This window comes from Gossypium hirsutum, chromosome D13 (assembly GCF_007990345.1).
Source record: "Gossypium hirsutum isolate 1008001.06 chromosome D13, Gossypium_hirsutum_v2.1, whole genome shotgun sequence".
In the NCBI taxonomy this organism is placed as follows: Eukaryota; Viridiplantae; Streptophyta; class Magnoliopsida; order Malvales; family Malvaceae; genus Gossypium; species Gossypium hirsutum.
Genome location: NC_053449.1, coordinates 3,330,873 through 3,344,052, shown reverse-complemented (window position 1 = coordinate 3,344,052; position 13,180 = coordinate 3,330,873). Strand labels below are relative to the sequence as shown.

Below are 13,180 nucleotides of genomic sequence, written 5' to 3'. Positions count from 1 at the left end.
AAAAATATATAATTTAATTTCTGACTTCGCCTTGCAGAGATAAATTAAATGCAAGAATGGGATAAATTACAAGCATTAACCCTTCAGTTCCTCAAAAAGAAATTACTCTACTAACAGAAAAAGAAACAAAGGGCTGCTTAGCCATTTGATTTATTTTGCTTAGCCAACTAACATATCTAATATCTACCTTACACTGCAAAAAGAGCTTGTAATTTACATAAAAAGTAATTCATAGTAGTGGAGCTTCTTTGTTTTACTTTTCCCAGGGCAAAATGCTGCAAATGCCACCTTCAGAACCTTCTTCCCGCAATGGACCGTGACAGCTTTCGATGGTGCCCTTTCGATTCCAAGCTCAGAGCTTTCCGTGAAAGTAATTTAAGATCCGATCTGATTTACATAATTGTACCATCCTTTATTGTTGCCTTATCTAGTATGATGGTGATACCGGACCGGATATAAAATCCTTCGTCTGACCTATCCGCTTCTTGAACACCCTACGAAAGCAGCAGCAGCAGTAGCGGTTTATTGAAGTTCTATAAATGCAGTAGTACTTGATGTACAGAAAAAGACTATGAATGAACGGATGAATATGGATTGTATGCTTACATCTTTATTCGCAATGATCACATCTCTTCCTATCTTTGCATTCTTGTCGATTATGCAGTTACTGGCAGAGAAAATAATACAGACAAGATTACGGATATTTCATTGAACTGTCAGAATTTGTTCTCCGTGTTGAATAATCTACCTGATTTTGGTATTGTGTCCAATTCCGATCGGGACCTTACCCTCTGCTAGTAGAGATATAATTTCGAGCTCAGTTTGGTAATAGTCTGCTCCCATCATAACCGTGTCCTGTGGATAGGAAAGAGTCGAACTATGTCAGATTGAACTATGAAGTTTAAAAGAAACCGATTTGCCTTAAACCAAGATAATTCACCTGAAGCTCAACGCCGGAGTCCAAACGTGAGCGTTCGCCAATTACCGAGTGTTGGACACTACACTCTCTTAAGAAGCATCCATGGGAGATTATTGCATCTTTAATCTGCATGAACAGATTGAAACATGAGAAGGAACAAAACAAATTGCCAGAATTTTAGTCCAAATGTATACATACCCTGCATTTATCAATTTTCGTCGGTGGTAAGTATCGAGGAGATGTATAGAAAGGTGTCTTTGGATCATAAAACTCAAACTTAGGAAACTGCATGGAAGAGACAACCAATAGAGGTTAAAGGTTATTCGAATGATGACCAAAAAAAATAATACACAAGTTTCACATGTATCTAACATAACATCCGAATCAAAAAACCAGTGAAAATATAGGAAAATTTTAACAAACTCATGATTCAGAGGCCGAAGGATAAGAATGCAAAACAAGAAACTTGGCTAACAATAAAACCAACCTCTTCAGTGAGGGCTAAATTGGCTTCATAAAAGGACTTTATGGTTCCAATATCTTCCCAGTAGTCTTTGAAAATATATGCCTGTAGACATGTGAGACATTCCGAATTTAGAACACCTTTTGATCAACTACTCAGTATACAAACAGAAACCATGTAGAACACCTTTTTATAGCTCTTACCTGGACGTCATGTTCCTTAACTGCAGCAGGAATGATTTCAGACCCGAAGTCATTGGAAGTAGGAAATCTCCATCTCAGAAGCTTTAATAAAACGTCCGTCTTAAATACATAGACTCCCATTGATGCAATGTAAGGGCAACTTGCGGCTTCTTGGGGAGACAACCCTAGAAGAGTGGTATCTGTTTGCTGCAGAGAATCATAAAAAGAAGTGGTATCATTTGAGAAAATGTTCATTGTTTATATGGGTAGAAATCAAGTAAATAGAACAGTATCTCACTGTAAAAACATGTTTTAAGAATATCTGCTCGAGTGCGCTTTAAATTATTAGCCCTTCAGCAACATACATAAGATAAATGCAAGCTCAGTAGGAACCTACCAAATCCTTCCTTCAAACTCGCAATAACAGTATCTTAGTGCTTACCATTGCTTTCAAATCAGCACCCTTCGGCTTTTCAGAAAACTGGACAATACGGCCCCTGCCATCTATCTTCACCAGTCCATAATCAGAAGCACGGCTGGAAAGTAACCAATTATCGATGGTCAGCTTCTTAGATGCTTTTAGGATTTGTTGATAGAAAGTTATACAAAAGTAAATCAACATTGTTTCGAGTTTACAAAAAGAAGATTGCGGTAAAAATATACCCAAGAGATAATTTCATCATGATGGTAAACCATGAATCTGGTACTAAAAGGGAACAGTTAAATAAAGTATATATACAACTTAAAAATCTAAATGGTTAAGCTGAGAAGGCCAAAAACCTGTTGTCCATCGTCACACATGAAATTGTAATATCAGCATTACCATCTACGTGACTCTGTCATCCATTGTAATAAGTTAGCAAAGCAATCAGCTTATGCTAAAAAAACATGACACCAATTGAGTAAAAGATGTCAATACCTGTACGAATTCCATATAATCCATTCGATAGAGATGATCCCCACACAAGATCACTACATTCTCAATGTTCCTATTCTTCGCATCCTAGAAGAATAAATTTTGATTTATCATAGTTCATTTCAGGTTGAACCGAATGTGAACTACATGAAGTTGTAACTATTTTCATGAGAAAGGGAAATAATACTTCTAGTTCCTACCTCAAATACCCATATGAATTGCCTCACAGCATCTGCGGTTCCTTGGAACCACTTCTTCCCTGCCTCTCCTGATGTTTGAGTGGCTGCCAGAATCTGTTCATCAAATGAGTTTCGTTCAATTGGTCTTACTCACAAAGGAATTCTCAATAGAACTATTACGGATCATATAGCATCCAATACAAGAAATCATTCAAAAAGAGTTCATTCTATCTTCTGGATAACATCACGCTTTGTATTTCTCGATAGATCATCTATATTCACAGCCACCCCGTAGCCATCTTATTCCACCAGATGAATCAGTAGAAAGTTAAACAAATTGATCTTTATAAACCTTAATGATATCATACCTCCACAAACCCATCTCCAAAATTTATACCATTGCCATAATACGTGCGGGCAACGTGCCGGTTGAGGGAAGCTGAATTGAACTGTGTCAGAACAAAAATCTTGTTTATCCCACTGTTGATACAGTTGCTCATTGGAATGTCTATCAGCTTATAGCATCCTCCAATTGGAACCTACAGATCATAGCCACGTAAAAACCATGCACCACAGTCAAAACATAAATCTTGACTCGATGCATCGAATTCTGCATCAAGCATATGCTAAATAAATCGCTAAAACAAAGAGACAACTCTGTCATGAAATTGAGGTTAGCATTAAAGAAATTGTATGTCCTTACAGCAGGCGTGGCAGCCCTTCTGGTAAGGGGAAAGAGATGAGTCCCTGCACCTCCTCCCAATATGATTGAAGCCACATTCTTGGGGTCAACTCTTTGTCTGTTGAATCGACGTGACGGTAAGGCCTAAAACCAAAATCAAAGAAAGAATGGGATTTCGTTTCACCAAAGAACCATTGCAAAGTCCATGTTTTCAACAGTAAATGATGAAACTGGTCTTTGATCATACAAATATTACCAGAATCAATCATGATAAGCACTAATTTAAATTAAGACTTGAACTTGAGCGCTCGTAACCTTGCCAGGGCCTCATTGGCAATCAAACAAATACAATGGATACAAAATCAAACATACCTTGGCTTCTCTGGGATTATTTGATGTGATAACAGCAAAAGCGCCAGGTTTGATCTTCATAGCTTTCTTATTATAAGTGCTCAAGCTGTTTGCCACCCGATTGACCCAAACACTATTGTTATTAAGACTCCCTCTAATTCTCTCCCCCAGAAATGCGTTATCTCCATTGCCAAAGCCACTATTCCTTACATTCACCAAATGAGAATTGACTTTCAAGGCAACACAACATGAATCCATTAAAGCTTTCTCGCTGGTAGGACCAAACAGAGGATAGATCAGATAATATGACACTCCTTGAACACCCAGAGATGATCCTCTAAATCAAAGTAACCAAGTTAAGAGTAGATCACATAAAGATACAACAAATAAAAATAAAGGGAATGACAGTTGTGTCAGACTGTCAGATACTCAAAGGTACATACAGTACAGAGAATATATTAATACAAATTATTAAAATCAAAGTAACCCCAAAACTAAGACAGGCATAAATCAAGGAATTTAAGATTTATTAGAGAACCCAGACAGCAAAACACCCCAATGATGCAAAATTCTCAATGACCCAAAAGCCAAAGACCCATTTTTGAACATAAAAAATACTATATATGTAAAGATCAAAGGAGAAAAACAACACACCAAGGTGAAAATTTGTAGAATTGGATTCAAAGGAGGTTTTTTTTTTTTTTTTTTTTGGAATCAAGATTCGTGAAACGTGTGATGAATGTTGAATGAAGGTAGCGTGGTTAGCTTTATTGGCTTGTGAGCTTTTTCACGAGAAATCCTGCAAAACCTGTTGTTTATATGTGTGAAAAATAAAAATAAAAAAAGAAAACAAAATGTACCATAAATAACAGTGCCCTTTGTTTCCCCTTCAAAAATGCCACTCAGTTCTCAAAATCTAAGCTCTAATCTTTCTGCTTACATAGAAGGGAAGCCATTATTAGCCAAACACCTGTCCTTTTCAAAGTTTTCAACTTTGAACCCAAAAAAAAGTGAAATAAAATAGTAAATAGATACGTCACATGATCAAAATTTTTTATTTTTTCTTCTACCCATTCAATACTCTAAACTGCAGCCTTTGATTTCGTGATTTCATGTGGAAAGAAAAGCTTTCAATTCAAAGCTTGGCTTGCAACTTTGCATGCTTTAATGGTTTATTTGACTGTTAACATATTTTCCCGCCCACTCGGACATGTTGCTGATTGCTACTGGCTGGTTTAACTGATAATTGAACCTAGTAATCTTCAAAATTTTGATTACAGTCTTTTCCTTAATCATTTCAGTATAAAACTCGTCTCCATTTTCAGTCGGATTTAATTGACTGCATGATTGTGATAGCCAATTGGTTCAATGAACAATCATGAAGAAAAGGTTTCTTGGACTAAATTCATAGGTTCAATTTGTGGGTAAATTTTAAAATGTTAGGTTCAATTTAGTTTTTAAATTTAAAATAATGTGAGTTTATTTGTTTAAATTAAATAATTTTTTTCATGAATATTGTTGAGGGGGTCGATTTTTTCGAGAGAAAGTTCATGTGGTATTATGGTTACAGATCCATCAATTGAGACACTCTTGGTTTTGTGCATCAAGTACCACGGACATGTACTCCTGACATGCTGTCTCTTGGGGAGTACGAGAGATAAAACCCATACCGAAGATCATACTTCTGGTTGTTGGGGATTGGTTGACTGTTCGACAAACAATACTTCCAAACTTATTTCGAAAGAGTCGATCCCCTTCAACAAACATGTTACGAACATTAATTTAATATGTTCTTGAACAAATAATTAAACATGTTGCAAACAATTAAAAACATGTTCACGAATAAGAAACAATTAAATCATAAATAAAACCAACAAGTGGTTAGGTGTAATAGTAAGTCACATTGCACTCTCAATGGAAGAACCAAGGGTCCAAGACTCCAACATTAGAGACGACATTGTTGGGAGAGATAGTCAAGAACTTCAACATACACTGTAAAATGGATATTACAGCCAACACCTAGCCTGATAAAATATTTTCTGCTTTGGACACACATAGTCCTTGCGGCTTCGTTCTTCGGAGCACCCATACACCCCAAAAAAGTCTCTTATCACTTAAGTGTTGCTATCCCTTCATATAGCCCAAGTCTCTTCGTGCTTTGCTGATGTGAAATTTGTCTAGGCTATTACATTCACCTTCCTTAAGGACTCAACGTTCTCGCTGAGGCTTGTCTCACCATCACTCAAGAGGCACGACGAGTGACTCTAATACCAATAAATATCATAGTCAACACCACAGACAACAGGTTGAAGGGAGAAAATTCTTTTGATGAAACCGAATTTGAATTATAAATATTTTAGAGGATTAAAGATGTAATTTTTTTCATTGTATTAACGTAAAATTTTATAATTTTATAATAAATTAAATTACAAAAATTTCATTTCTGAAAAAGCTAGAATTAAATTTTAAATTTTAGAAAATACCAAAATATAATTTTATCACTAAATTAATTTAAATTTTTTTATTTTTCAAAAAAAATTAAAAGAGTAATTTTCATTTTTGGAGAGCAGGTCGTGCTTGCCTCCTCTAGCTCCACCCTTGATAAACAAGATAATAGTTGTACTTTGCTAGCAGTGTTGAAGCTAGAAAACTTATTTTAAACGGGTGAAATTGAAATAAAATTTTACAATTGTATGACTTATTATTTCATAATTAAAGGGATTAAATTAAAATTTTATAAAAAATATTTTCTATAAAAGTTTATTTCCATTTAAAATTTGTTCAAATAATAATTAGTGAAATTTTTGAATATTTTAATGGGGCAAAGCCATTGTATGCCGCCCGTGAATGCTGCCGTGCTTTTAACAAGGAAAACAGGCAGCCATTAATGCAATACTTGTACACAGCAATACTGTCAGAATTCAGCTTCTGCTTCCATGGTTTTCGGAGTTTTTCAATCATTCATTGCACTTTGATTATGAGCATTCTTGTTAATAAAAACATTACTTGGCCACCGTTTTTAGCTTCAGTTTATTAATTAAAACCCCGATTGCTTCTCGTATTAACATGATGTGATGAAATTGTGTATTCGGCAGGTCAGATTTCGTTGACTCAATCACTTTAACTATGGAGAATCGTTTAACTGATGTTTAAGTCTTGTTAGAAGAGAATCACTTTCTACGAATCTTAATACAATTATCAACCACTCGTCCCGTCCTTGTATCAACGGTTGATTTCCGAACAAGGAGATATATATATACACACACATATAGTTGTATGTGTTAATGATGAATTCCACTCTCAAACAGTGTAGGATTAGGACCTATGCTTCAACCTAACCGCATGGACGGTTGTTATTTCATGGTGCAGAAACACCCCCATTTCATGGCTGGTCTTGTTCCGTCTCCCATGTGCCCTATCGAGGTGTCCGCCTAACAAGTCGTCTGTTGTTTTTGGTCCCACAAACTGCAGTATCCCTTCTTATTTCAGTATTTTACCCTACCCTTTGCCAGGTTTCCACAGTTTGCTTCTCTTGATTTTATTCAAGTTTTTTTATTCAATGAATCCCAACATACAATGCCACTACAACAACAAATATACATACGTGACTAATTCCACCGATATTCTCAAACTATTACCTAAAGCTGATTGCTAAATTGATGAAAGGAATTAATTGATATACTATCGATACTTTAAAGACTCTTGAAGTTGGTGGAGAAAAATGTGATTCACGGGGTGTATTTTTCTAGTAAGTGTTGAGACACGCATATTATAGTAGAGCTTAATCGATTTACGCAAATCAAAAGCAAATGAAGGGAGAGGCATGACTGATTAATCAACAATGAGCTCCCTTCGACTGTTTCTAATTGTCTTTTCAAGTGAAATGTGAAAAAGGTGATGGAACTGGTGGAGGGGGGCACTGACCCCATAAAAGTAGCTGACAAGGAGAAAGTGTTAGAAGCCTGGAAATGGAAAGCAGGGAGTAAAATGAAAACAAACAATGTATTATGTGACAAAATATTTCACGTGGGATGCTGCTGCTCATCAACCAAAACACTATTATTCCTTTCCTTAACAATTCAACGACAGCTTCTCTCTCTTTATATCAACCATGCAGTGTATTTTTCTTTTTTTTCATATCCGTTTTATTGTTTATCTTTAGAGTTTATGGTCATTCTTTTTAATAATATCGTTTAACATACGTTCTCCCTTAAGAGTATAATGTATTTTACTATTACATTCAATATATATTTCTTGATACAAGACGTTACCACTTTCTTCCTGACTCATGGAATTTTCCTATTCCATTTAAAGTAAGGCAGGAAGGAATTGAAAATGTTGAAAACGTGGTTAGGGCGTTTGCTTTGAGTATCTAGAAATGAGCTATACTGTAGAGGTGGACCTTTGAGGTCAGAATCCTGGCCAGTGGCCATTACCACCACTAAGATGTGTTAATGACTTGCAGGACAGCTTTTTGGCAATAATTGGTTTGGAGCTGTTCCGGTTGCCTTCAATATAAGAAGGCTTTGTAATACAATTTAATCAATGTCTAATTAGGCTCAAACTTAATCAAATTCCTTTCCTACTTCAAAGAATATATTGAATAAAAATTGAAACGCAAAGCGCAAATTTTGATGCTAGTAGCGGTGGTGCTGGTTAGGTATATGATGTGCACTACTTTCCGAAAAAGGAATAACCAAATTGTAGCAGACAACACAGGCACATTTCCTGAATAGTCGTAAAATCAATCACCAATAGTTTTGGCACCCATCACCTCAACAGTTAACTCCTCCAATAACAGTATCGCAATTGAAATAGTGGACACCCCCATGTTGGATCTTGCACTAAGCCTCCATTTAGTGGTTTCGCCTTTTTTATTTTTTAATTGATTTTTATATCCTTGGCATCTTGCTGTTAGATGTTTGTTGTTGGACTATATAACCCAAAGATATTATCTTCCTCGAAAGCCACAAGCAACGCTCGAAATCATGGCTGCAGAAGTGCTTTGAGTGTGAAGACTTTAAACCCACAAATATAGTGGTCAAGTATTTCGGTTGTATCCTAAAAGTCCGAGGGTTCAATTTTCATCATTCACAGAGCTCTTCAGCAACCAAAGAGTTAAACCCACAAATACACCTCCACATTATCGGCACAACGCTCAAACAATGTTCTACTAACTCAAAGCAAAAATAAGTTTGGCTTTTGTTGGTTAGAGCTCCCCCAAGGTTTTAAAACTAGAACTACAGGTGATGCAAGCAACTAATAACATAGTAACATACTATAAATGCATCCTTCAAGACTAAAGCTTTTCGATAGTAAAAAGTTAAGGTTCCTGGTTAAAGCAAAGATGTGAATCTTTCAAGTTTCAACCCATTTCCTCAAAATAACACTTCCCAAATTCTACATTTGCTCATAATCCTACAAGGTTGAATATTTCCAATTAAGGCGGGCAGCTGGCCTCAGTCTGAACCCCAGACTCCCCAATCCCAACAAATATCCATAAAACAATAATATAAAGTATGCAATAAAACATTTTAGGATTGAAACACTAAATCAACATATGAATCTCACATTAGAAACAAATTTAAGAGAGCTGAATAGTAAGTCTGAAAAGTATCAATTAAACTAGAATGATAAAAAGAGAGTATCTCACACATTCTAAACCAAAAAAAAAAAAAAGCGGCGGCAGTAAATAAATTCACTTAGAAGTCAACTCAACAATGAACGGCACTATTGCATGGAACTAAGCAAAAATATAACGAACCATCTAGGTGTTTGTAGCCCTAGTGTAAATCTGCTGGCTTGAATGGGCAGACACCAACCTAATCAATCCTCTTGCCATCAGTTCCCTAATAGCCTTCCTTGCAAGTGATCCATTTATCTGTGAAATGAATACAATACCATGTTAGGCATATACTGGTAGTGTGGCTTTCATTTAATAGAGCTCAGGCAAGCATCTCCAAGCAGACACATACAAAAAAAGGGTACCATGACACGAGACCAACATACTACCCCATACAGTACAAACATTAATCAGACAACATTAGCCTATGAAAATAGCATTTCAGATTGCCACTCAATGCTTTTAGCTGCCCTATGAGGTGTCATTCTATTCCTACTAGCTATTAGAAGCCATTCAATAACCAAACACTAGGATAAATCCATGGCAAAAAATTCCCACCATCCAATTCCAAGTTTCAAAGTAAGGGACCCAATTGTGTCTATTCATGGAACAAGTAGCAACTAAAGCCTAATTTTAAGACAATAAGCAGTGCATGGCAACAAAAACATAATAAGTAAAAGTAAAACAACATAGAATTCCCAGATCTGGACCTCCATTACCAGAAATAGCTATCTCCCCAATGATATTCGAATTGTCATGCACGAACCTAATAAAGGAACACTGGTGATCCAATTCAGTAAGACTAATGATCTCAGCAGCCTCTAATTTTATTACAAAATGATCGAATAAAAAAACAATACACAAACTTCAAATTTCATTTCTTTAAAATTATGTATTTATATAAACAAAAATAACACATTAGTTAGAAAAACGTTTTTATGTTCCAATTAATCGTATTTCGTTTCTATTAAATAAACCTGAAGACTACAACTATTGACTTAGGTTTCATATAGGAAAAGTTTTGCCTTCTAATTTTCGTTCCTCCAACTGGACCGGTATGCATTTCTAGCAGACATTGATCCAGACAAGAGATAACAAATATCGAACTAAAATCTAACGGTTCCACGAATAAAAGAGCAATGCAAGCATCGAATGGGGGAGAAAATACATAACCAAAACAAATCATTAACTTAAAAAACAGGTAAATGAAATGAAAAGTACCCTCATACGATCAGATAGGATAGAGGGAGTGATGAGCTTGTATTTAGGAGCTTCAGAGAGAAGCTTGTCATAGGTAGCCTGATCAAACAGCACCATGTTATTCACCTTCTCCTTTTGCTTTCCCTTGCTCCACTTCTGCAAATACCCAAAAAGAAAAAGCCCATTTTTTGATCAAGTCATAAGAAGCAGAAAATGAACCCCAATAAATACATAAAATGAAACATATAATAATAAAAAATGACCTTCTTCTTCTGCTTGCCACCTCCAGACTTTGCAGGCTTGGATGAAGGAGGAGGGGCTTTGTCTTTCTTTGGTGCCTACAAATCCAAGTCAAAATAACCCAGAATTTAGTTAACAATCTAAAAGCAAACTTTGTTTTTGTTTTTGTTAGTGATAAAAAAGAGGGTGATAAACCAGGTGTTGAATAATGGAGGAAGGGGATGAACATACCATGGAATCTGCCGAAGTGAATAATGGAAAAGGCGAGGGGCTGTGAGAGGTTTGTCAAACCCTAGGGTTGGTCGGCGCTACCTGAGCTGAGAGTGTGACCGCAACGGGAAGAAGTCTTTTAATTCTCAAATTGAAACCCTAAACCATTGACAAGCCGAAGATAAAGGCCCAGACCAACTAAAAGTGACAACGGGTTGTACTAAGCCCACTAAAACTTTAAAACTTACACACTTCTAAACAAACTCATTGAAATCCCTTGCATTCGTATGAAATTTAAGGCTCCGTTTCGTAACTTTACGAGTTTTTCCATAAATGATGTTTGGTTGGCTGAAAATGATTTTTTATGGTAAAATATTTTATAAAATACGGGAAAAAAAGGTTTTTTTTTAGGAAAATGTTTTACCCTTTTGAATTCGGTAAGATATTTTCCGGAAAATGACTCCTTCTTCTCCCCTTTCCCCTTCCCCTTGGGTTGCAAACCAATTTGGTCAAGGACCTTTTCCAGTTCCTCCTTCATCCAGGTAAGGCTCCCTCTCCTTCTTCCGTTCTTCATCTTCTCTTCCAAGTAAAAGTCCGTCGCATATCTTCTCTTCTCAGCATATTTTGTTTCGTAAAAATATTGTAAAGTATCAAATTGATCACAGAAATATTGTAAGTACTAAATTGGTAATATTACTATTTTATAGGAACCGATTTATATATTAAGCATTGTTTTAAATGTTGACTTCTGGTTTTGGTAGCCATATATTTGGGAGTAGAGGTGTTCATTAATCAGGTCGGGGTTAGGTTCGAGTAGAACTTAAGCATGATATTAACATACTTTATACTTGTCTAAGCTTAGTCCGACTTGAAATATGAGCTTAAAATTTTGTTAAAGTTCGTCTATATTTACAAAAGACTAACCCAATTTCATTTTAGGCACGCCTATATATTTTTAAAAAAACTTATATTATTTCTATTAAATATTTAATAATGTTATTTTTTTATTTATTTAAATTTTTATATAGTCATCTTAACATTAGTTTAATGTCTACATTAGAGTAGTATTATATATTTAGTATAGATTTATCTTTTTAATATGTTATAATTTATATAATATATAAAAATAACATAATATAAAGTATTATAAACTTAAAAACGGGTCAGGCCAGGTTCAAGCATATTTTAAACGAGCCTACTTTTTTTAATCAAGCTTATTTTTCGAGCATAATATTTTTACCCAAACTCTCTTAAATTTCAAGCAAACCTTTAAACCTAAATAAATAACTCGACTCATGAATAGGTCTAACTGCAACATGGTGAATCTTATAAATCATGTATCAATTGTATGTTATCTATATAAATAAAAATCTGTTATCACTAATGGTATAAAGTCAGGAAAACCAAAACTTAATATTTTCAATTGTTTGCTAGCAGCTAGCATAAGACCGACCTTAGCTCAGATGGTAGAGCGGAGGACTGTAGTGGGCATAACTTTGCAGTAAAAATCCTTAGGTAGCTGGTTCGAATCCGGCAGGTCGGATGTTTTCTAAATTTTTGCCTTTTCGGTTAAATTATGCTCGAAGTCCCTGTAATAATCATAAATTTAGAATTTAGTCTTTCTAAGTTTATTTCAATAAATTTTGTCTCTTTACTTTTTAGATTTAATAATGCAAGTCCAATTATTAATACTATCAAAATGCTTTTGTTAAATTCAAATTCATTGTACCACTATTTTCTACGTTACATGATTATCATTTTTTTTTCAAAATGTCACACCAATAAAATTAATAGAAGAATTTTAACAACGTTAAAAATTAGATTTAAATTTTGAAACCTAAAAAATAGAGAAACTAAATTACTAAAAAAATTCAAATATAAAAAGAAAAACATAAAAACTTCAAACATATCTTATTTTTTCTATTATTTTCCCTATTTATAGAAAAAGTTGAGGTAAACAGTAGAGGTGTTCAAACGTTTAACCGAACTAGTATTAACCGAATTAACCAAAGTTTTTAATCCTTTAACTATTAACCGAACCAAAATTTTTTCAAAAGAAATTAACCGAATCGAAATATTTCAATTAATTCGGTCGGTTAACTGAATTAACCGAAATTTATATGTTTTATTTTTTTTTTGTTAAAACAAGTATAAAATATATCAAAAAAATAAATTTATAATGTTCATTTGATCGAGTTAACTGAATTAGTAATAG

The 13,180-nt window shown here is 34.7% G+C and overlaps 2 protein-coding genes and 1 non-coding gene across 6 annotated transcripts; 1 reads left to right on the top strand and 2 right to left on the bottom strand.

Annotated features, from left to right (window-relative positions):
* Positions 1-9: 9 nt before the first annotated feature.
* Positions 10-4,832, bottom strand: LOC107920177 (glucose-1-phosphate adenylyltransferase large subunit 1). 4 transcript variants are annotated; one of them, XM_041109984.1, is made up of 15 exons: positions 4,553-4,832; positions 3,714-3,963; positions 3,363-3,485; positions 3,028-3,198; positions 2,681-2,773; positions 2,484-2,567; positions 2,345-2,400; positions 2,007-2,100; positions 1,586-1,771; positions 1,407-1,487; positions 1,118-1,204; positions 941-1,045; positions 749-855; positions 607-667; positions 10-494 (listed from the first exon to the last, which is right to left on the bottom strand). In XM_041109984.1, exons 2-15 carry the CDS (start codon positions 3,948-3,950, stop codon positions 393-395), a joined length of 1,587 nt encoding a protein of 528 aa, XP_040965918.1. In that variant the 5' UTR covers positions 3,951-3,963; positions 4,553-4,832; the 3' UTR covers positions 10-392. The 4 variants fall into 4 exon arrangements, with proteins under 4 accessions (XP_040965918.1, XP_040965916.1, XP_040965915.1 ...); XM_041109982.1 differs by having other exon boundaries at positions 3,714-4,029; positions 4,553-4,683; XM_041109981.1 differs by lacking the exon at positions 4,553-4,832 and adding an exon at positions 4,347-4,508 and having other exon boundaries at positions 3,714-4,029.
* A 4,400-nt stretch (positions 4,833-9,232) lies between these two features.
* Positions 9,233-11,526, bottom strand: LOC107942425 (40S ribosomal protein S25-2). Its single transcript, XM_016876091.2, has 4 exons — positions 10,987-11,526; positions 10,779-10,853; positions 10,537-10,671; positions 9,233-9,573 (listed from the first exon to the last, which is right to left on the bottom strand). The coding sequence occupies exons 1-4, from the start codon at positions 10,987-10,989 to the stop codon at positions 9,460-9,462; spliced, it is 327 nt and encodes a 108-aa protein (XP_016731580.2). The 5' UTR covers positions 10,990-11,526; the 3' UTR covers positions 9,233-9,459.
* Positions 11,527-12,413: 887 nt separating this feature from the next.
* TRNAY-GUA (transfer RNA tyrosine (anticodon GUA)) lies at positions 12,414-12,508 on the top strand. The gene is made up of 2 exons: positions 12,414-12,450; positions 12,473-12,508. It is a non-coding gene; the product is annotated as a tRNA-Tyr (tRNA).
* The last annotated feature ends 672 nt before the right edge of the window (positions 12,509-13,180 follow it).

What these genes read in the sequence shown, in the direction of transcription:
- LOC107920177 (XM_041109984.1), bottom strand. Translation starts at nt 3,950, where the DNA reads ATGGATTCATGTTGTGTTGCCTTGAAAGTCAATTCTCATTTGGTGAAT. An exon ending in GTGCTGATTTGAAAGCAATG is followed by an intron (nt 1,772 to 2,006) that starts GTAAGCACTAAG and finishes GATTCTCTGCAG; the next exon opens with CAAACAGATACCACTCTTCT. An exon ending in TGATCATTGCGAATAAAGAT is followed by an intron (nt 495 to 606) that starts GTAAGCATACAA and finishes CTGCTTTCGTAG; the next exon opens with GGTGTTCAAGAAGCGGATAG.
- LOC107942425 (XM_016876091.2), bottom strand. An exon ending in GTGGCAAGCAGAAGAAGAAG is followed by an intron (nt 10,672 to 10,778) that starts GTCATTTTTTAT and finishes GGGTATTTGCAG; the next exon opens with AAGTGGAGCAAGGGAAAGCA. An exon ending in TCCTATCTGATCGTATGAGG is followed by an intron (nt 9,574 to 10,536) that starts GTACTTTTCATT and finishes TTCATTTCACAG; the next exon opens with ATAAATGGATCACTTGCAAG.